The 23262-nt window shown below is 34.3% G+C and overlaps 2 protein-coding genes across 4 annotated transcripts; both read right to left on the reverse strand.

Annotated features, from left to right (window-relative positions):
- Positions 1-5814: 5814 nt before the first annotated feature.
- LOC100306575 (uncharacterized) lies at positions 5815-8892 on the reverse strand. Of its 2 annotated transcripts, XM_006592531.4 has the most exons (4): positions 8742-8832; positions 7426-7804; positions 6349-6448; positions 5815-6190 (listed from the first exon to the last, which is right to left on the reverse strand). In XM_006592531.4, exons 3-4 carry the CDS (start codon positions 6422-6424, stop codon positions 6084-6086), a joined length of 183 nt encoding a protein of 60 aa, XP_006592594.1. In that variant the 5' UTR covers positions 6425-6448; positions 7426-7804; positions 8742-8832; the 3' UTR covers positions 5815-6083. The 2 variants fall into 2 exon arrangements, with proteins under 2 accessions (XP_006592594.1, XP_003540092.1); XM_003540044.5 differs by lacking the exon at positions 7426-7804 and having other exon boundaries at positions 8742-8892.
- A 792-nt stretch (positions 8893-9684) lies between these two features.
- Positions 9685-16813, reverse strand: LOC100815939 (choline transporter protein 1). Of its 2 annotated transcripts, XM_003540045.5 has the most exons (10): positions 16432-16810; positions 15635-15993; positions 15291-15436; positions 14570-14753; positions 13829-13902; positions 13638-13751; positions 12628-12984; positions 11493-11753; positions 10703-10930; positions 9685-10138 (listed from the first exon to the last, which is right to left on the reverse strand). In XM_003540045.5, exons 1-10 carry the CDS (start codon positions 16614-16616, stop codon positions 9947-9949), a joined length of 2100 nt encoding a protein of 699 aa, XP_003540093.1. In that variant the 5' UTR covers positions 16617-16810; the 3' UTR covers positions 9685-9946. The 2 variants fall into 2 exon arrangements, with proteins under 2 accessions (XP_003540093.1, XP_040863196.1); XM_041007262.1 differs by lacking the exons at positions 9685-10138; positions 10703-10930 and adding an exon at positions 10954-11397 and having other exon boundaries at positions 16432-16813.
- Between the last annotated feature and the right edge of the window lie 6449 nt (positions 16814-23262).

A 23262-nucleotide genomic window follows, 5' to 3' on the forward strand; every position in this document is an offset into this window, starting at 1 on the left:
CTATCTTCAGCCCAAAAATGAAACTCTTAAGCCATACACCATGTGATGTAGCCTTAAAACAAGAGACAAACTCAGCTTCCATGGTAGAAGTAGCAGTCAAAGTCTGCTTAACACTTCTCCGTGAAATAGCTCCACCAGCCATCATGAAAATGTACCCAGATGTTGATTTGTGAGAGTCAACATAGTGAGCAAAGTCTGAGTCTCAATAACCAATTACATCTAGATTTTCTGTCTGTCTATACATAGGCATGTAATCTTTGGTCCCCTGAAGGTACCTCATCACTTTCTTAGCAACTCTCCAATGGTCAATACCTGGATTACTCTGATATCTTCCTAACATTCCAAGTGCAAAAACAATGTCAGGCCTTGTGCACACTTGAGCATACATGAGGCTTCTAACAACTGAAGCATAAGCAATGTTTTTCATCAATTCCCTCTCAAAGTCATTCTTTGGGCATTGGTTCAAATTAAACCTATCACCCTTCACAATGGAAACAACACTTAGTGAACAATCTTTCATCCAAAATCTCTCTAGAATTTTATTAATATAGGTTTCCTGTGATAGACCCAAAATACCTCGAGGTCTATCTCTATGAATCTTAATGACGATGACATAAGATGCATCACCCATATCCTTCATGTCAAAATTCTTAGAGAAAAATTGTTTCACCTCATGTAGCAAACCCCAATCATTGGCTGCAAGTAAAATATCATCTACATATAAAACAAGAAAACATATTTTACTCCCACTGATCTTGTGGTATACGCATTGATCCATGGGGTTTTTTTTATCAAAACCAAATGAAGAAATTATCCCATGAAACTTAAGGTACCACTAACGGGAGGCTTTTTTTAAAACCATATATAGATTTATTAAGCTTGTAAACCAAATGCTCACCACTATTAGAGGAGAAGCCTTCAGGTTGCTTCATAGAAACCTCCTCCTCTAAATCACCATTAAGAAAAATTGTTTTCACATCCATTTATTGCAACTTAAGGTCAAAATGAGCAACTAATGCCAAGATAATACGAAGAGAATCTTTCTTACATACAGGAGAAAAAGTCTCTGTGTAGTCAATTCCTTCTTTTTGAGTAAATCCCTTAGCAACGAGTCTTACCTTGTATCTCTCAATATTGCCTAATGAATCTCTTTTGGTCTTAAAGACCCATTTACAGCCAATGGCCTTTGCCCCATTAGGCAACTTTACAAGGTTCCAAACTCTGTTACTCTGCATGGAATTCATCTCATCCTTCATGACATTTCTTGATTCCACAATCCTAGTCATATGATATGGACAATAAAACCTATAACCTTTAGACCTTTCGGCATATCCAATGAAATACCCACTAATAGTCCTCGGGTCAAGTTTCTTCTCTTGTGGGTTATATATTCTCACCTCAGACGGACAACCCCAAACGAGCATATGTTTCAAAGTCAGTTTCCAACCTTTAAACAACTCAAAAAGTGTCTTTGGGACAACCTTGGTTGGAACACGATTTAATATATACACTGTCGTCTTTAGTGCTTCAGCCCACAAGGATTTAGGAAGATTGGAGTTGCTAAGCATACTCCGTACCATGTCCAATAATGTTCGGTTCCTTTTTTCTGCCACACCATTCTGATTTGGAGAACCAGGCATAGTGTACTAGGCAACAATCCCATGTTCTTGAAAAAATTTTGCAAAAAAACTAGGTGTTTGTCCATTCTAAGTATATCTGCCATAGTATTCTCCACCTCTATCTGATCTCACTATTTTTATTTGCTTGCCACATTGGTTCTCAACTTCAGCCTTAAAGATTTTGAAGGCATCCAATGCTTCATTTTTGTTATGAAGCAAATAAACATTCATATATGATGAATAATCATCTATAAAGGTGATAAAATATTTCTGACAACGTGAATCCATATCTGGACAACAAATATCATTATGAATTATTTCTAATATGCTTGAACTCTTGTTAGCACCTTTCATAGACATGTTGGTCTGTTTACCCTTAATGCAGTCCACACAAGTCTTAAAGTCAACAAAATCTAGAGTATTAAGTACCCCATCTTTCACTAACCTTTTAATCCTCTCAATGGAGATATGTTTTAATCTCCGGTGCCATAACATAGAGGAATTCTCATTAATATTACACCTTTTAATACCAATTTGAACATGCATTGAACTATAAGTGGCATAATTTTGTAAACCAAGAAGATAAAGACCATCAAACAAGATACCATTTCCAACACATTCAGAATTATAAAATAACTCAAATGATGTGTCTTTAAAATTAAAGGAATATCCAAAAAGTATGAGTCTAGAGACAGAAATCAAGTTTCGAGAAAAACTTGGTACATAAAAGGTCTTTTCTAATTTTAAAATAAAGTCACTACTTAAAGTTAAAATGCAAGTTCCAATAGCCTCCACAGGTGAGCCTAGCTTATTTCCTGATAAAATGCTTTGCTCACTTCCCACTGATTTCCTTAGGTTTTGCATACTCTGTAAAGAATTTGCAATATGGATAGTAGATCCAAAATCAATCCACCAGGTGTCAATAGTAACACTAACCATATTAGATTCATAACATACTAATGAGATTGATTTACCTTTCTTCTCAAGCCATTTCTTGAATTCGGGACAATTATGTTCCTTATATGGTCTTTAAACAACTTAATATATAATTTTAATCAAAATATATATGTTGTGGCTAATCCATAATTAATCAAAATTATAAAGATCACTTAGACATAAAACTTAATCATATGAGAATAAATCATATTATGCATTTCAAGATCAAGATAAAATATAATTACGAATAAGATTCTCATATATAATTTCATAATTGAAACATAATATTATGCATTTGATTTTATATATATATGCATGAATAAAATTTTCCAAAATATATTCATGCATAAAAATAAATCAAAATTCCATAAATTGTAAAGGTAAACAAAATAAGGATATAAGATATGAAAAACAATTACATATCAAAAAATCTTTAATGATTCAGTGGCTTGCTTACAAACTATAAAACGAAACACAAGTCATTAACAAAATACGGAAAAAACAAAAATCAAATTATAACTCAAGCCATTGCCATGAAAGAGTTGCCTAGTTTTGGTTCTTCCAAGCTCTCTTCCTCTCTCTCTCTCTAGATGGTGTATCAGATGAATTGGAAGAAGTGAGCTCAGGGACCAAATACATGTGCTATATACAGGCACTCTACCATCAAGAATGCATTTAATAACCATTTCTTCTTTGCAGAATGCCTTTGAACTGGCTTCATTCTTTTGGTCCTGGGTACTTCCTTCTCCATCTTAAACAGAATTATAGTTTTCAGTAAAGATAAAATTTTCAAGTTCTACTTGAATCATAAATCATATAAATTGCATAAAATAAATGTATTTTCAAAACAACTGAACCAAAAATGTACAGTAAGATATCATATTTAAGAGTAATCAAATCAAATAAGGTACAACTATACTTGTAAGTTATCATTATGTGTGTATTGCAACTTTTGAACTTTTTGGTCAATGATAGTTACACTTTCTTTGACACTCTATGATTGACTGAAATTTATCGAAAATCACAAATTTTGGTAGGGATTACATCTTATTTAATAATTCTCTCTCCTGATTTAGAAGTAGGACCCACCAAAATTGTTGATTTCCAATAAATTTCAATCAATCATAGAGAAAGTGCTAGAAAGAGTGTCGCTATATTTCCTCGTCACTCCGTAGAACAAGATAAAGAACCCCAGGAAGAATGATAAATATTTGGTTTTTTCTGTTCCTTCTGCATTCAACCAAAATGAATTTTTCATCTGCAGTGGCAGTTTGGCTACAACTCTTGCTTTATCAGGAATAATCTCCTCATGTATTTAAGGCTAATCTTGGGGTATGCAGAAATCATTGTAGCCTTAAGTCCTTAACTATCTAGGATGTTAAAACAATTCCTTTCAACTCTTATTGTTTTCAACATGATAGGTTCGCTGAACAGTTTCTCTGCAGCTACAGTACTTTTCCACTCTACACACTTGTTACACAGGTGATATCATGTACAAATGATTATCTTTTTCCCTCAGGACATAGTTTCTGAATAAAGACTACATGATTACTTGAAGTGTTAATTTTCTCTGAATGATCAAGTTTCTTTGAATAAAGTCTAACTACATGACATTATTTTCATTTTAAGTCCCAAGTGATGTGAATAATAGCATATACCTTGCTCTGAGGCTTCACTTAGATGCGATACTACTAACATATTTGTTACTGCATAAGAGTTACATTCAGTAAATTTTTATTATACTAAAGGAATTTTGTCTGTTTCATGTCTGATACAGTAACAGCTTTCCTATTTTTGTTTCAGATGGGAACAAACTTTAAGGCTGCATTAATTCCAGAGCCCTGTAAGGGACACAATTGATTACTGGGGAAGGGCAACAAAGAGAACTAGAAGGCATGGCGAGTTCACTGATCATTTTGAATTACAACCACTAAGAGCAGTATCACCAGCAAATAGATTTTCAAGTAGGCATGTTACCCTCCTTCGACTGTCTGCTTCAGTTTCTTCAGCACCAGCACTCCGTTTTAGAGCAGAAAAAATGCCAAGATCTTCTTCTATCCCAAAAGAAAGATAATGTGCAAAAGAAAATGATGTCAAAGAAGAAAACAAAACAAGCTGTGAATGGCACATTGATGAGGTTGAATTTTGTATGATTTTTTGAAGTTGAGGTGAATATTTTTGGTTCCTTTCCTTGACAAACCGAATTCCAATTTAGATTGTCACTGGATCATATGGCAAAGCTTTTGCCATTACCGATTTATCAATGGTACAAATAGTAGTGTGGGAGACATTAATGTCCTATTAAATTCAATTATGGACCAAGTATATAATGCACTTTAGTTGTAATGAAACCCCCCTTTAAAATGTTATGTAGTTAAACTTGAATAGACACCAAATAAAAAGAAAAGTAGTGTTAAGGTTTAAGTTTGGAACCATGTCTGTAGAACTCTAATATTTATTGGGTGCAGTACCTAACTATTGTATGTCACCTCCACCGTCAAACTGCTAGAAGTTAACATGTTCTACTGGTTTATACATCCATTCTCACAAAATTGAGGATCTAACATCCTGCCAATACTGTAGTAACAAATTATAAATATCCTTTCTTTTTGGTTTATCTGTGCCAAGGTTTTAAAAAACAATCTGTGACTAAAATTTCGGTCACATAGTCCAGGTTTTTAGAGTCACCACGACCGTAATTATGGTCGCATCTGTCTGCAATTTCCCACAACATCAAGGATCATGGCAAAACTTTGACTACAATTTAAAACCTTAATTTGTGCATTAGTCTTTCTACCCCAGTATTGTGTCATTATACAAACTTCTGATAAATACCAGATTCCTTTTGGTAACCCAACAATATTTGCTTCCAATTAACCATTTTATTCACTTTTCACCTGGAAAACAAAAACCAGTTCCTTGTATTTTTCGTGATTGATATTTTTTTTTAGTGTTTTTACACTTGATGAATATCTAGCTTCTGGCAAAGTAAATATTAAAAAAATAATTGTTTATTTTTAAAAATTCTCTCAAAAAGCTGCCAAAACAAGTCATTATTTTTTCAAAACAAGTTAAACCAAGCGCGTAACAAGTCAGCTCAAAATATGTGTAACCTATATGGCATCACTAGCTCTTAACTGCAAGTCTGCAATTGATGCAAGACCCGTGTGTATGATGGCACATGCTTTTCGACATGCTAGCAACAGCATGGGAAACTATTTCCAGTAGGAAAAAATAAAATCATGAAAGAACGTACAACTTAAAAGTAACTCAACAAATTTATTTTCTAAAATGTTAAAAATGAGGTTGCAAAGCTCATTTCAATCCTTTCCGTAACAGATTTGAAATGAAAATCTAGTACATTATTTTCCCACTGGAAAATGCTCAAACCTTTAGAAATTGTACTGTTAGCGAATGGACAAAAGATGGACACAGAAACCTTTTACATCATAAGTTTCAGAAAATCTGAAACTCTGCATCTGCTATTTGATACTACATATTTTTCATAAAATTATAGCATAACACAGTTCATCCATCTTTGCCGTTGCTTTCCCCTGACTCCATTGCTTTCAATTCTTCAGCCAGCATCCTCTGCCTATTCTGTGCTTGCCTTTCTACAGCAACCATATACAGGCCTAGACAATTGTAGTTATCAAAAGTAGAAAGTAAGATTGTAATTGAATGAATTTTTCTGTGAGGAAAGGAACATACTTGGAGACATACTACAAGACTGAGTTTGATAACAAGATCTGGGGAAAGAAGACATCGCTGAGAAAAGGTCAAGAATACTTACTGACGGCACTTCCAATAGCACATGCCCAAAGAATTCTCATGGACCACTTGTCCGCAATTACTCCTCTGCTTCCCATGGTATATAGGCCAGAAACTTTGCTCTGAAATGAAGGATAAGATAATACAACAAGCTTAGCAAAAGAGAAATTAGCATAATTTGTTGAACCGTCGATTAAGTAATCCCATCCCATTTGACACAAGCAAACAACTTAGAGTGTTTAAATCATATTTTATTTCTATTTTCTCAATTTAGACAATCAAATAACAAAATAGAATTTTCTTTGTCACCAAAAAAGCTAACAGTTACATCTCAAAGCATTCACACTGCAAATTCATCACTGTACACAGTAGCCTTCTTGTCTGATTTCTAATTTTTCAGCAATCTAAGAAACAAACTCCGACCCTGTCTAGGAAACATGGATACTAACATAGTCTCTAGTCTCTACCCATGTCAAACAAATACTTGTGTTACAAACTTCATTAACACTTGGGATACTTTAAGTTACATTTTGCTATTTTTATACTTATTCTTTTTTTGAATTTTATACTAATACAAACAGAAATTCAATAACTAGGTAGATGATTAAAAATTTAATCAACTAATTTAAAAACATTGACTCTCTTCTCTGTTTTGAGCTTTGTGCTTCCATGCTAATTTTATACTATTTTTATGCATGGTACCATAATTGTGTCGTGTCTTATTTTTTTTTCATTATTTTTTTCATCAGCCAAAAAGAATATATATTAAAGAAAAGAGGTACCCTATCAAATACAAGAGGACTTGATTGACCAAGTTACAAATAGGAAAGACACCTAAGCTGTTTCATTCCCACCATAACTCAGCCTCACAGGATACTTCTACAAACAGTAATAACAAGTAACAGCCTGTGTTAATCCCATATTTCCCTACCAGAAGCCGTGTATAAACTAAAGCCACCAACACATGTTAAGACACTATCTGTGTAAGTGATAGGAACATAACTAACCCAAAAAACCAAGAGAAATGTATAATATTACTTCCCTACTTGTATTAGGCAAAAAAAACCTTGAGATCCAATAACTGAAATCACGCTTGTACCTTCCCATATATTTGTTATGTTGCAGTTCCATGTAGCTTATTGTGCCATTTCTTTTAGACATAACATCGGGTCTGTTGACCAAGTATACCACGAAAAGCAGCAATTCTTCACTTTTGATTTCAACCACAGCCAGGATCTTGTTTTAATAAGGTCCCACAGCTTCTCCTCATCCAGCAGCTCCTCCTTAAATACAATATAGCATTTCGATGAAGCCAAATACTCCATATGACAGCAAACCAGGTAACTTTCCACATGTCATTTGATTTCTTGTTGATCCCCCAGATTGAGTGTTGTAAGAAGTGGCTATTGGCCTCATTATGCAGGACAGAATTTAGTCCCAGCCAGTTATAGCATCTATTCCGTATTGCCTAAGAGACCCTTCAATTAAAAAACAAGTGTTATGATGTTTCCTCTTCCATCCCCCAGATTGTGTTGTCTTATAATTTATAAAATTTGCAGTATCCCTTTGTTCATATCATATTCATATCTCATATTATATCTGGGGTTCCATACAAAACTGCTTGATGTTTATCTCCTCCATAATCTACATTCCAAGCTTGGCATGCTTGAAATACATGCTCCAGTCTGCAGGTGGTTCTTAGCACCCTAGCTACCAAAAACCTGGATATATCCTTCCCCCACCCCCTGCAATTATATATTCTTTTAAGAATAGAAATCTACCTTATTGTCACATTATATTAATGAATAAGATGATATTGTAAAGTGGTCAAATCTTATAGGATGTCTGTATAAAATTTCTACATTAACAGTTTATATAAATTGAAATTGGTCTCTTAATTAACGTAAACTTAGTTACAAACTGCAAGTGTTAGTTGCCATACAGTTGAACCCTAAAAGAATCCTGTCTTACAGTGTACATAAACAGTAACACTGAAGCACTACGAACTATCTTAGAAGTTCATTTTCTCCAAAACTCATTTTATTACCAAGGCTTACTTTGGATACAAAGTAACAAAGTCAATAAAATCTTCAGAACAATGCGGAAGAAGGTAAGCTTCTGCCTTCACTTGCAAATGAAATTCAAGCAAAACAAAAATGTAATCGTCATAATTAGAAGGATGAGAAATCTACCATCTATAGCCAAAGCACAACAAATTCCAAATTTTCAGCCCCAGTAAAAAAGAAAATACGAGAAAAATGTCACGAAATTTGGATGAAAAATAAGAAATAACAAAATTAAAATACATTAAAACCAATTAACAGGACAAAATCTACGAGACCCCCATCTTATTTTGAATCGTTTGAAACCATCCCCACCATTCCATGAAAAGAGAAAAGGGGAAAAAGAATGTACCTTGGAACCTTTGCCTTCAATTTGCAACAGATACAGAAACAGCGTTGAGTATTTGTTCCCACTTCCCACTGCGTTTTTTTTTCCTCTTTCGTCCTCTTTGGAGAACAACGCATCGTTTATGTTAAATTGAGGTAACACCAATAGGCTTTTGCTATTACACTCTCCACATTTATTAAATGCACTTCCCCTTCATTTTTTTTTTTTTTATATTAGGCAAATACTAATGTTGTAAGGACACGGATTAAAGAATTAAAGGAGAAATTTTTTTTACTAAGATATAAAACTATGTTATGATTCTTTTGACACTCCTATAATTTTCAAATTAAAAACTTCTTTTTTAATTCCATAATATATAACCCTGATTAAGTTGGGCTGATGTGTTTAAAAAAAAATTGTGTTGAAGTTGATTCACTTTTTAGCAAGTGTAATTTTTATTAAGTTGGACTACCTAGATCAAAGGAATTCTCTTACACAATCCAATAACATAAATTAAAATAACCATGGAAAAGGATAACAAAATATTTTTAACTGATGTTATCTTGAATTTTTTTTAGTGGTGTTCATGCAAGAATTGCTTATACTATAAAGACTTAATTATACTTTTATCCTTTTAGTTTAGATTTTGTGCAATTTTAGTCTTTTTAATTATTTATTCAAGTCCTTTCCTTAAAATCAAGTTTGCTTTGTGGGTGCATAAACTATTTTGTTTTAAACAGACAAACGATCTATATAAGTACAAGTGAGTACGAGTTACACTAGATAATCTTGTTTCTTAAAACCTTGCTCCTTACACAAAAATGAAATACACAATTTTTTATCAGAATAATTTTTTTAACTAGCACATTTGGTAAAAAAAAAAAGAATTGGAATTTTCCAGTATAAGTTAGGGAACAAACCAATAAGCCTCAACTTATAAAGTTTACTATTTCACTAGAAGAGACACTTTTGAGAAAATATTATAATCATATGGGGAAAGGATAGTGAATGTGTTTTGTTTGTGCTAATGATAACCCATTTGTCTAAAGGTGAACTCGCCTATCCCACCTTAGTAACGATTTTTTTTTTTCTAAACCTCAAGTATCTTTTCACTAAAGACAATATATATACAAGTGATGTAAGAACGGAACTATGGTGGCAAAAATATGCAGCTTAATAAAAATATCTAAATGTTGTCATATTTAGCAAAATTACACAGACAAGTTTCCTTAGGGTCCTTGTGTGAGTCTCTGCATCTCATTTTGGTCACTGAGGGTCTCAACGAGAAGGGGTGGAGCATACTGTGCTGTCCCTTGGTGCTCTTCAGAATCCTGGCAGAATGAGAGAACTATGGTATCAATTGACATCTCCACAACTGCAAAGAAAAGGGTTGAAACAATGTATCCAAGAGCCCAGCAAACCTGCATTACACAAAATATGATTCTGAGAATTATTGTTCAAAATTCACATTCGATGATGAATTAGTAGACTTTCATTTTGGCAAGTATTCCAGCTCTTGGTCCTTCTATTGCATTTTATCCATTATTGCAATGTTAAATGCAGGAGTTAGTCCCTTATAGTGTGTTTGTTTTTCCATTCTCAATCCAGTAAACGGACGTTCAAGTAAAAGTAACAATTTGTTGCTTCCCACAAATTAGTGATTTAGAGCACAAGACTAGTGAGTCCAACGTGTATCTGAACATTAATGGCAAGTTCTGTAAATAGCTATAGCTGTGCAACACATGGACTGTGATGTAAGGACCAAAATAGTTTTGAAATACAAATTTATTTGAAAATTCTATATAACAACAAACCATTTTATTGGAGATGAAAGCTATGAAATTCAATAATAGCACATTAAAATAATTTAAAACTCTCCCTCTCTATTAAGAGCAAATACTGAATTGCCTTTTACTTTTGTGCTTTTGTTAAATGCAAACTCATTCTTGCCATCTAGTCACATAATTAGATTATAGAAAGCATACCACAACAGGTAAGAGGGGAGATGAGGTCTTGTTATGAGCAGAGTTGTACTTGTGTGTGTCCAACATGAGGAACGCAAACAAAGCACACGAGAGGCTGACACACAGTTTTCCAAGGAACAAAATGACATCTCCAATCACATTAAGACGCCCAATCTTTAGAATATTATTCATAATCAGTTCTGTTGCAATAGAAGAAGCGCTAAAGAAACTTTTGCCTGTTATAGCAATCTGCAGGTGCCAAAAAGATATTCAAGATAAAAACAAAGTATACAAAAAAAAAAGTATAATGTGTAAAGAAACTTTTGCCCGTTATAGCAAAATCTGAAGGCAGACATCAAGAAGATACTTGAGAAATTACAATCAGAATAAGTCTAATGCATTGTCCTAGGGATGGGATGTCAATTAGAAAAAATTTAATGCTACAAGTATGTGGCAGTGGCAGACAAGACAAACTAAGGTAAATAACTTTTGACTGAGCATATTTATCATAATGTTTTACTCTTTTTCATAGGTCTAAACCAACATTTTCTCTGTGCAATTTACTAGAATACAGCTCGGGACATGTTTTGCCCTCTATGATGATGTATACCTTACAAAAAGCACAACGCAAGCAGGGAAATGAATTTCAGCCTCTAAGGAACACATCAATCATAAATGCAACAGGTACAAGAGAATCGGCTTTCACTTCCATTGGCCTTACTTGCACCACAATAACAAAACACATGCTATCACATGATGCAAGCATAAAAAATCTTCTTTACGGTAGTTACTGTAGATTAACAAAATTTACCAGGATGTAAGCATTTCGGTTTACTGATTTGATGGTCCATTCAATACACCTGAGAAAACATTGAGAAGATTGGTATGCAGCCTTGCCTAAGCAGCTGTCATGCCTATGACTTGAGACTTTTAGCTTACGACGAATAACTTCAAGCAGAAAGCGGATTGATTCTACAAATGATACAATCAGAGAGCCAAGAGCCACAGACCCAAGACTGTAACGCATAAGCCTCTTCATGGAGGAAAAGACAGAAAGAAATGGAATTTCTGGCTGCATTGAGAAATATGAATCATATTTAGTAACATGGATAAAAGAATTTTGTATGTGTCAGACCAAACTGCTTAATTAACAGATGATCAAATTGAAATAAGTAAACCAAGCAAGCACTAGCAGTTTGCAAGTTAGGTCTGAATTTGGCTTTTTATGAAGCTGTAAATCTGCCTTTAGTCCTTGACATTGGCTTTGTTTAGATAAACTTCCCAATAAGTGCTTGTAGAAAGAAAAAAAAAATGATAAAATGAATTAAAGTTTTTTTTTTCAACAAGTTAAAATTAGCTTATGCATAAGTTAATTCTAACTTATGGGAGAAACTTAGGGCCAGTTTGTTTAAAGTTATTTGTTGAAATAAGCGCTTATTTTAATAAAATAAGCGGTTTTCTGTTTTTTAGTATGTTTGTCTAAACTGCTTATGCTTAAAAATAGCAGTTTTCTATGTATTTTAAGAAGCAAATCCTATCTGCTTCATAAAAAAACACTTGTATAAAAAACGCTTATTTTAAAGTTGCTTTTTTTAAGTTTAAACAAACTCACCCTTAATTCATTTTACATTCTTATTTTCTTCTCTTATAAGTGCTTGCTTATTGAGAAGTTTAACCAAACAGGACCATTTGACCCAAGTATAAACACAATTCTGCACCATATTATTCTAATAATTGATAGAACAAGTTGAATTTGAATAATTTATAATTCTACTTACACTGATCAGCAACGACCTCTGAACTCAAATAATATACTATGGCTGCTTAGGCTGGGACCACAAGTAGTTCAATCTAATAAAAATGGGGTTCTACTTACTCCAATGCATGAAAAAATCAATGAAATTTCTAAATTGCATTATGCATTTTGAACAAGGCATGTGACTTACGGATGTTTCACCACGGGCCCAGTAATAAGACGCGACAGACCCAGCAATCACTGTTGAGGAGCAAGCTATGAAAAATTGTGTAGCCCAATAACACCCAAATAGGTGGAAAAGGATGGCAACTCCAATATGTGGTGTGTAATGAATGCTATAACCACAACAACGATCGCATTTTACCCGTTTTGCAATAAGATCATATGTGCAACAGTTAGAGTTGCAATTATTCTGAACAACCTCGCCAGAGCTGAACAAATGGAGAGCAGCTGAAATCCAGAACATGTAAAACACTGCAAGGATAGCATATGGTATGAGAGGAAAAATAATGAGGGCTTGAACTTCTCCTATCACTTTTGCAGCAACCTGTTAAAAAAAATTGCATGAAATCAATAAAATCAATTGACCTGGGATAACAGAAATAATGAAAAAATCTAATTTCATAGTTATTAGTGGTTGTAGCATAAGTGCAACAATTTTGTTAAAAAGTTATGTTTGACATTGTGACAACAGGATGTGCAAACACTACACATTATATGGGGGTAAAAGTCACAAAAGTGTGTGTGTGTGTGTGTGTGTGTGTGTGCATGCTGGATGAAGATCATTCAATGAGAATGAGATATATTATATATCAACACAAAATGTGGTATGCTTTGTGACAAGTACAGTTGTCAAGAGAGGAGGGAAAAAGTTTCAGCATTCATTCATTGTTAAATAAGAGGAATGACAAGTGAAATCTATATGACCATAGTTGGATAAAGCTGTCAGTGGTACTTCCATTGCCAGATGTGAAATAAGCAAAATGAGCACTGCTTTTGAATTATTCTTTTCCCTGAACAGATCTATACATGTACCCCAACTGCCTAGTCCTCCGTAGCCAGTAACACTTTACTCATAGTGTAAGACTACTTGATAAGGTCCAAAAGTTACATATGATAGCTATCAGAAATCAACTCAATGAATAAAAATAAACAATGTAATAATAGTTAAATAATTGCATATCATAAAGTGATGCTTACCTTCAGGACAGATGTTGCCATAAGGATGCGGCGAACAATAGCAATTGATGTAAGAATGGCGACAACCATGATAGAGGTCATAAGTATAGTGACAACTCGTATATGAGTCAGCTCCTAAAAGTGAGATCTTTTCATTAGATCTACATGCAAGAATAAATTCAGACAGAAAACTCAATTGGGATGCTACTTACCCTCCCATATACACTAATGTAAGGGTCATGCTCACCAATGATGGGAGAAATGGCATCATTTCCAATCCATCCAGCTGAAAATTAGGAAGAAAAATTAATTAAGCATTATTGACAGATGTTTATCCAACAACCAGATAAACAAAATAAAATAAAATTTTATTTGGCTAGGCTATTCAACACAGTAATATCAGAATAGAGATCGACGAGAATCTCTAACAAATATAAAGTTATGGAAAGAACAGTATGAGATCTAAATCAATAATTCTTCTTTCAAAACTAAAAATTCAATCTCCAAGAATAAAAGTCAATCTAGAATTTTCAATACTTCATACTCCAATAATTCATAAGAAATAAATCCCAAAATGTTGTTTCTTTTTTAAGTAGTATACTAAAAGTTAAATATTTTACCAAAACATGTGTAGAATGAGTCTAGCCTGTGTCAAGCCTGGGAATCTATTTCCTGGTTTTATTGTAAGTTTTGAAACAAAAAATATCTGTATTAAGTGCCCAACAATGTTTTTGCCTTTGTCTTAATACAAAATCCAGTAATGAGGTATTTTTCTATTTGACAGGATCTACAACTAATAAATAGAATTGATGAAGGAGGAACAAAAAGGACACTAATCAAAAAGGAGTATTCACATTTTATTTTGACATCTGTATAATGTTATTTTCATGAAAACACCTGTATTTGTTTTAAAAAATAAAATAAAATTGAAACAGCCAAGCAGAGTTCCTAACCTTTAAGGTAGTAGAACATTGTGACAGATATTATTAGAACATTAAAGAGCACAACTGTTATCCAAGGCATTGCAGCAACAAAATGTCGAATCATCATCAGCCAAATCACAGACAGAAAAAGAGGCAAAATCCCTCCACAAACAATCAACACAGGCCATGCCTTTCCTATGTCTGCCATGTATCTCTGCAAATACTAATCATGTTACATTGAAATTCCATGGCGCATAATACACATGATGCTGAATGGTGCAACATACAAAATACAGGTAAGCTAAGTTTGGTGTGGGTGCACTTAGTAAGAGTATAAATTTGAGAAAGGTAGGAGAGGTGGAAATAGATACGGGATCAAGATTCAAGACATAATGCATCTCTACAACCATCAATATCCTTCACTAAACTATTAGCATTTTCAATCTGACCAAGAACCTTTCTATTAAGTATTAGCCATCTGGCTAATATGGACAAAGGGAGATGATATTGCAGTCAATGAACTACACAAATCAATTGTCATCTAAACTAGTATGGAGAAAATAGGTATAAGGTATTTTCCAAGATCTTCTTATTTCCATCAATAACTTGTCTCTTTGTTAACCCTAACTTGCCAATAATACAATATATGCACACAGATAGAACATTGATTTTGAGTGGTTACGCTTTCCCTGGACAAATTACAATCATAATACTAATAAATAAAAAATGTAGGAAGTTGAAAATTTTTAACCTTTAAGACAGATGACCGAGAATTAATAGACTTGTGAATGGACTTGTCAATAACAATGTCTTCGTTGATGTTAACTCCACCCATCTGCTGCCAATGCTTCAAAGATGTATTTGATGCCCGAGCAATGAATTGGCAACTCCAGTAAACTAGACAAAAATATGCATTAGGGACCAGGTACAATAAAACTCGTAATACATAGGGGATTGACAATTCTCTACCAAAGCGTCCCGGAGGACACCATACAACCAAGGTCAAAAATCAAAGCAGTGCATCCACACAGCCATATGCAGGCATACAAAAAAATATGAATTTATGAAAGCATCAAAAGGGAATAGTCAGCTCACCATTTACACTGGGAAATATTACAGGATAACATGGACCCTGTAGTTGAAGAGAGGAGTTTCTCATTTCCGGTGTAAGAAACTCAAAATAATCATAGTTCCTATTAATCCAATCTTTCATCGAAAGACGAATATCTCCTTCAGGATAATCACACACCCAATTAAGGGAATCTTCCGAAGGCATAGGGCACTCCGACAAGCATATACTGCGGGCATCAGCCAGTTTGAATTGGCTATCCTTCAATCCACTCTGATAAACCTGGTTAGGATTTTGCCAATATCTGAGCTCCAATTCACTAAGGCCAGGGTGTGCATGCTTGTCACCACACACATTCCCTTTGTAGTCAAGTCCATAAGTAAGCCTGGTAAGTCATAGTGTGAAAACAGCAAAAAGGAGAATAAATATTATGAACTTCATGCTGCTACAGCTACACAATCAAATGTCACTGCCACTTCCTGCTGTTAAGTTCTTCAGCAGCCAAACAAACAACAACATTGATTCCCAGTTGAAAAAGAACAAATTGTGACAGTTAAATAGACTCGGTAAGCAAACATTTGCCAACATCTTAGTCAAGTAAACTACTCAAAACAAAAAAGGAAAAGTACACAACCATAAACCACTAGCTAAAAAAATGCATCCATCACCAATTTCACCTAACAATAAGCTCTATAAAGGAACCCCGTTGAAAGACAACACCCCACGTGTCAAACCCTACATTCAAAACCACAACTTGCCAATTGCAGAAACTCCACTCACAGCTCCAATACAGATAAAAGTTGGAAACTTTAAGATTGCTCACCTCAGTGGGTTTCCTTGGTTGAAAGCAAAGCTGGAGTTGACAATCATTGCTATCCAAAAAGCTATGAAGATCACTAGAACAGTGATGTCCCTGCATTTCCTGTTGTGCCTTATAATTCCACCCATTTGGGTAACTCCATCACTTGATGGGTATCTTCCTATTACTGCACCCAAAGGACCCCTCATTTTTCAAGTATGTGTCTTTACCTAGTTGCAAGCTTTGGTTCAAATTAGCATTCAGAGGAGAGTGAAGAAGGGGAAGGGGCAGAGCAGAAACAAAGCTAGGGGAGGGTGAAAGGCAGTCTGAAAAAGCAAGTGAGTTTAGATTTGGGTTTATATAATAATGAAAACTTTATGACATGTTAAGACAGAGATTTTCTAAAGTGCATGTTTTGTGGCTTCTCCAAGACAAGGCTCCGAGTATGCTAGCAGTAGTTGACAATATAATTGTTCTTCATTAATATTATAAGACATATAATTAAAAATAATAATTAATGTTATATTAAAAAATTAAAATAATAATTATTTTAAAATAATTTTTTTTCTTACAAGAGAATTATAATAAGATAAAAAGAATATTTATTTTTAATTCAAAGTGCATTATTTTTATTGTTATTTTAATTAAGATTAATAGCTTTTCACTTAGCACATTTTTATAGTTCCAGAAAAGTTAAATTCTACCAAATCATGTGTTTATTTTATTTATATAGATGAGCAATATTATAAAAGCTATAACTACTTAATTGAATTCAGGAAATAATTACATCAAATAATTTTAGTCAACGACAAGTATAGTTTTATTTTATTTTATTTTATTTATTTATTTATTATTATTATTATTATTATTATTATTATTGATCCTAAGCTAAATAATAGCATGACATTGAATCATTGTGATAGCTAGAATTGAAGGGGAAAAAAGTAAACAGTCTAGTCCTTTTCTTCTGGTACAAAACTGTCTAGTTATTACCTCGTTGAAAAACACAACCATCGATTTGTAATGCTTAATGTTTAATAATTGTTTCATAGTAGTATTACACAACTAATTTAATTTACTTTAGATATAAAATACGAAATTATAAAGAAATACTTCTGTTACCTATGTGTTTGAATAAGATTAGTTTTTATTAGTGCTGACCGCTTTAACTCCCAAACTCGCAATAAAATTTTATTATTTTTTGGCCCAGTATTGAGTTCGGACTGAAGAATGAGCCGTTAGCCGAAGCTTGGACAAGCCATGATGGGAAGTCCTTAAAAAGTATATGAAATTTGATTTAATTTTTTAAATTGGGTTATTCACCGCTTTGAGACTTAAAGAAAGGACACTGATGAAGTTAAAATAAATAAATAAAAAATATCCGAGTCATACGGACCAATAATTAACGGTTGATGTATTTTAGTACAAAGCAATAGATATATATATTGTATAAACAAGATTTGAATTTTTTTATTATTGGTTATTAAATAAATTATTTAAAAAATATTTATTTTATAAGCACTCATAATCCCGAACGAATATTAATCATGATTTTGAACTGGACAATTTCATACTAATTTAAAAAAAACATGGACGGTTTTGAGCATTATTATCACACGGACAGAGATTGGTCCTTATGATACCGAGCTGCAAATGCAAAGGCTCACAAACTAGTGGACCCTACTACTGCCTCTATTACCTCTTTCCTTCTTTGAATGGTCTCTTTGCTTTGCTTTGATTTGCTATACACATCTCGTATCTTTTTTAGTCTTTAGTCTTTACTATTTTTACCATTTTCTTTTTCCCCATACCTTTTGGCTCGATTGATTCGTCGGTATGAACGTTCCACAATTGACATTTCACGCATTAGACATATAAGTAGGGCAGTAGCATATGAACTAATTGATGAGAATCATGAAATTGGCCAAATACAGGCTAAAGGTCCAAGTGAAGAAGGACGAAGGCCCAAGTGGAGAAGGACAAAGCCCCCCCGAGTGGAGAAGGATGAAGGCCCAAGTGGAGAAGGATGAAGGCTCAGAGGCAGAGACACTATCAAGACTATTAATTGTTGTTGAAGGCCCAAACTAATTTGAAGGCCCAAGTTAAATAATTTTTTAGTTATAATTTATTTTTATTGTAATTTTGGCCCAAAATGTTTAAAAGATCCATGTTTATTTTTATCTTTTTGTTCAGCTACACTATAAGTATGGGTTTTTGTTTTGAATAAAAAAACTTTTGGCATTTTGATAAAATTTGGTGAGAGTTTCTCTCCGGGTTCCTGGTTGAACCAATATCAGACTTATCAAGGTAATCCTTGTGGCGTTTACCCAGACTTATCTTCCTTCACTGGAAGTGGCGTCTACCCAGACTTATCTTCCTTCACCGGAAGTGGCGTCTACCCTGACTTATCTTCCTTCACCGGAAGTGGCGTCATCCAAACCTTCGTAGCCTGTATCAAACGATCCGCTCCTAGTCAGGATCACATCATCTGGTATCAGAGCTTTGGCTCTTGATACAGGTTCTATCCTATCCTATTATTTTCCTTTGTAATTTGTCCAGGTTCGTGTTTTGTCCTTGTTTTGTTATTTGTTTTCTTGTTTGCGTCTTGTTGCGTTGTTGTTTGTGTCTTTGTTTGGTTCTTGTTCTTGTTCTTGTCACGTTTTTGTTCTTGTTCTTGTTTCTTGTGTCTTTCAGACTTTGTGTCAAAAAAAAATCTGTTTGTTTTATTTCAAGTTAAAAAAAAAAGTTGCAGAAATTTTTTTTAAAAAAGAGAAGAAAACAAAAAAAAAAGAAAAGAAAAGAAAAGAAAGTGGGGTGTTTGATCTTTGAACACGAAATTGAGGAAGTTAGAGGCTTTTTTTGGCAGAAAATCGTGTACCAAATCCCCTTATCTAGATTCTCCTCTAAATTCTGAGCGTTTTGATATATAGTGGGCCTCAAACAGACAACCGTAGCAAAAGTTATGAGCATTTGAAGTTTACTTGTCATGTCTGTTATCTTATCTGTTATCCTATCTGTTATCTTATTTGTTATCATATCTGTTATCCAAATTAAATCTAATTTGTTATCCAAATCTGATCTATTATCCAAATCAAATCAAATCAATTTTTTTATCCAAATCAGATTTGTTATCCAAATCAAATCAAATCTAATTTGTTATCCAAATCAAATCCAATCTGCTATCCAAATCAAGTCCAAGTTGTTATCCCAAATCAAATATGTTACTCTGATAATTATATTGTCTTTCCTTTTATTTTATATTACCTTGTGTGTCTAATTCGGTCCATCTAGGAACTTAAGAGGGAACACGAGTGGTAAAAGGCAAGAGGGAATACATTACACAAAAGCCTATATTGAGAGCATCAAACACGAGTGAACTACCATCAAAGAGAGAAACACGTGAGTAGAGTGTGGTGAGGTCCTGAATTTTATTATTTTTAATTTACTGCAAAATTCTTTGTTCCTTAATCATGGCAAGAGCTGGTGACAATGGTGGTGTATATCATCAATTGGACGAATCTCAGCGCTTATTTCTGGACGCGTGGACTACACAAATGCAACGTTTGTTGAACCGTAACAAAGAAAATCCCTACAGACGAATAGCCAAATCTTCCTCATTTACTCTTAAACCTCTATCCCCTAGAGAAGTGTGTGATGACCAAATCAGAATGGGAGAAAAGAGAGAACAAGAGAAAGAAAATAGTGAGGCACCACAAAGGAATATGAAAAAGAAGAGTGATACACCCGAGGAAAAGAGTGATACACATGAGAGAAAATTTAATTATTTTGCAGAGACGAGTGAAGTGAGGAAAGTGTTACCTGCTCATGAACCACTCAATCTACAGTATTGCAAAGACAGTAAAATTTCTACTGATAATTGTAATGAGTTTACTATTTCTATTTCTCCTAGTGTTCAACCATTATTGCAGGAATTTAAAAATGTCTTTCCTAAGGAGATTCCTCATGGACTACCACCTTCAAGAGGCATAGAACATCAAGTTGATCTCCTCCCCGGAGCTTCATTGCCTAACAGGCCAACTTACAAAAGCAATCCCCAAGAGACTCAACGTAAGGATGCACATGCCAAAGTTGAGTATGTGAAAAGATTGTATGACCAAGTGAAGGTGCAAATTGCAAAGAAGAATGAAAGCTATGTCAAGCAAGCCCACAAGAAAAGGAAGGAAGTGGTACTTGAACCCGGTGATGATCCTGAACATTTGAGGACAAATGTTTTCCAAGAAGGAGGGAATGATGAGAATCATGAAACTGGCCAAATACAGGCTAAAGGCCCAAGTGAAGAAGGACGAAGGCCCAAGTGGAGAAGGACAAAGCCCCCGAGTGGAGAAGGATGAAGGCCCAAGTGGAGAAGGATGAAGGCCCAGAGGCAGAGACACTATCAAGACTATTAATTGTTGCTGAAGGCCCAAACTAATTTGAAGGCCCAAGTTAAATAAGTTTTTAGTTATAATTTATTTTTATTGTAATTTTGGCCCAAAATGTTTAAAAGGCTCATGTCTATTTTTATCTTTTTGTTCAGCTACACTATAAGTATGGGTTTTTGTTTTGAATAAAAAAACTTTTGGCATTTTGATAAAATTTGGTGAGAGTTTCTCTCCGGGTTCCTGGTTGAACCAATATTAGACTTATCAAGGTAATCCTTGTGGCGTCTACCCAGACTTATCTTCCTTCACTGGAAGTGGCGTCTACCCTGACTTATCTTCCTTCACCGGAAGTGGCGTCATCCAAACCTTCGTAGCCTGACGATCTACTCCTACTCAGGTTCGCATCACTAATTTAATTTTACATACTGTTTCGGGTCTCATTAGTTTGGGACCATCAATTAAGAGTTAACTCTTGACAAAAAAAATTATTTTTTTGATTACTTGATGAGAATCATGAAACTGGCCAAATACAGGCTAAAGGCCCAAGTGGAGAAGGACGAAGGCCTAAGTGGAGAAGGACAAAACCCCCGAGTGGAGAAGGATGAAGGCCCAAGTGGAGAAGGATGAAGGCCCACAGACAGAGACACTATCAAGACAATTAATTGTTGTTGAAGGCCCAAACTAATTTGAAGGCCCAAGTTAAATATGTTTTTTAGTTATAATTTTTATTTATTGTAATTTTGGCCCAACCTGTTTAGAAGGCCCATGTCTATTTTTATCTTTTTGTTCAGATACACTATAAGTATTGGTTTTTGTTTTGAATAAAAGAAACTTTTGACATTTGATAAAATTTGGTGAGAGTTTCTCTCTGAGTTCCTTGTTGAACCAATCTCAGACTTATCAAGGTAATCCTTGTGGCGTCTACCCAGACTTATCTTCCTTAACCGGAAGTGGCGTCTACCCAGACTTATCTTCCTTCACTGGAAGTGGCGTCTACCCTGACTTATCTTCCTTCACCGGAAGTGGCGTCATCCAAATCTTCGTAACCTGTATCAAGTGATCCGCCCCGTAAGATTCACATCATCTGGTATCAGAGCTTCGGCTCTTGATACAGGTTCTATCTTATCCTATTATTTTTCTTTGTAATTTTTCTAGGTTCGTGTTTTGTCCTTGTTCTGTTATTTGTTTTTCTTGTTTGCGTCTTGTTGCGTTCTTGTTTGTGTCTTTGTTTCGTTCTTGTTCTTGTCACGTTTGTGTTCTTGTTGTTGTTCTTGTTTCTAGTGTCTTTCAGACTTTGTGTCAAAAAAAAAAATTGTTTGGGTTCTGTTTCAAGTAAAAAAAAAAAAAAAAGTTGCAGAAATTTTGAAAAAAAAAAAGAGAAGAAAAGAAGAAAGAGAAAAAAAGAGAAAGTGGGTGTTTGATCTTTGAACACGAAATTGAGGCAGTTAGAGGCTTTTTTTTGGCAGAAAATCGTGTACCAAATCCCCTTATCTAGATTCTCCTCTGAATTCTGAGCGTTTTGATATATAGTGGGCCTCAAACGGATAACCGTAGCAAAAGTTATGAGCATTTGAAGTTTACTTGTCATATCTGTTATCTTATCTGCTATCCTATCTGTTATCTTATTTGTTATAATATCTGTTATCCAAATTAAATCTAATTTGTTATCCCAAATCTGATCTATTATCCCAAATCAAATCTGTTACTCTGATAATTCTATTATCTTTCCTTTTATTTTATATTACCTTGTGTGTCTAATTCGGTCTATCCAGGAACTTAAGAGGGAGTGAGTGGTAAAAGGCAAGAGTGAAAACATCACACAAAAGCCTATATTGAGAGCATCAAACACGAGTGAACTACCATTAAAGAGAGAAACACGTGAGTAGAGTGTGGTGAGGTCCTGAATTTTTTTTTAATTTACTGCAAAATTCTTTGTTCCTTAATCATGGCAAGAGCTGGTGACAATGGTGGTGTATATCATCAACTGGATGAATCTCAACGCTTATTTCTGGACGCGTGGACTACACAAATGCAACGTTTGTTGACCAAATCTTCCTTGTTTACTCTTAAACCTCTATCCCCTAGAGAAGTGTGTGATGACCAAATCAGAATGAGAGAAAAGAGAGAACAAGAGAAAGAAAATAGTGAGGCTCCACAAAGGAATATGAAAAAGAAGAGTGATACACCCGAGGAAAAGAGTGATACACAAAAGAGAGAGAGTGATAATTCTAATCAGTTAACTATTTATGTTTCTCCTAGTGTTCAACACTTATTGCAGGAATTTAAAGATGTCTTTTCCAAGGAGATTCCTCATGGACTGCCACCTTCAAGAAGCATAGAACATCAAGTTGATCTCCTTCTAGAAGCTTCAATTGCCTAACAAGCCAACTTACAACATCAAGCCCCAAAAGACTCAGCATAAGGATGCACAGATTAAAGTTGTGTATGTAAAAAAATTGTATGACCAAGTGAA

This window comes from Glycine max, chromosome 12 (assembly GCF_000004515.6).
Source record: "Glycine max cultivar Williams 82 chromosome 12, Glycine_max_v4.0, whole genome shotgun sequence".
NCBI classification, from domain to species: domain Eukaryota; kingdom Viridiplantae; phylum Streptophyta; class Magnoliopsida; order Fabales; family Fabaceae; genus Glycine; species Glycine max.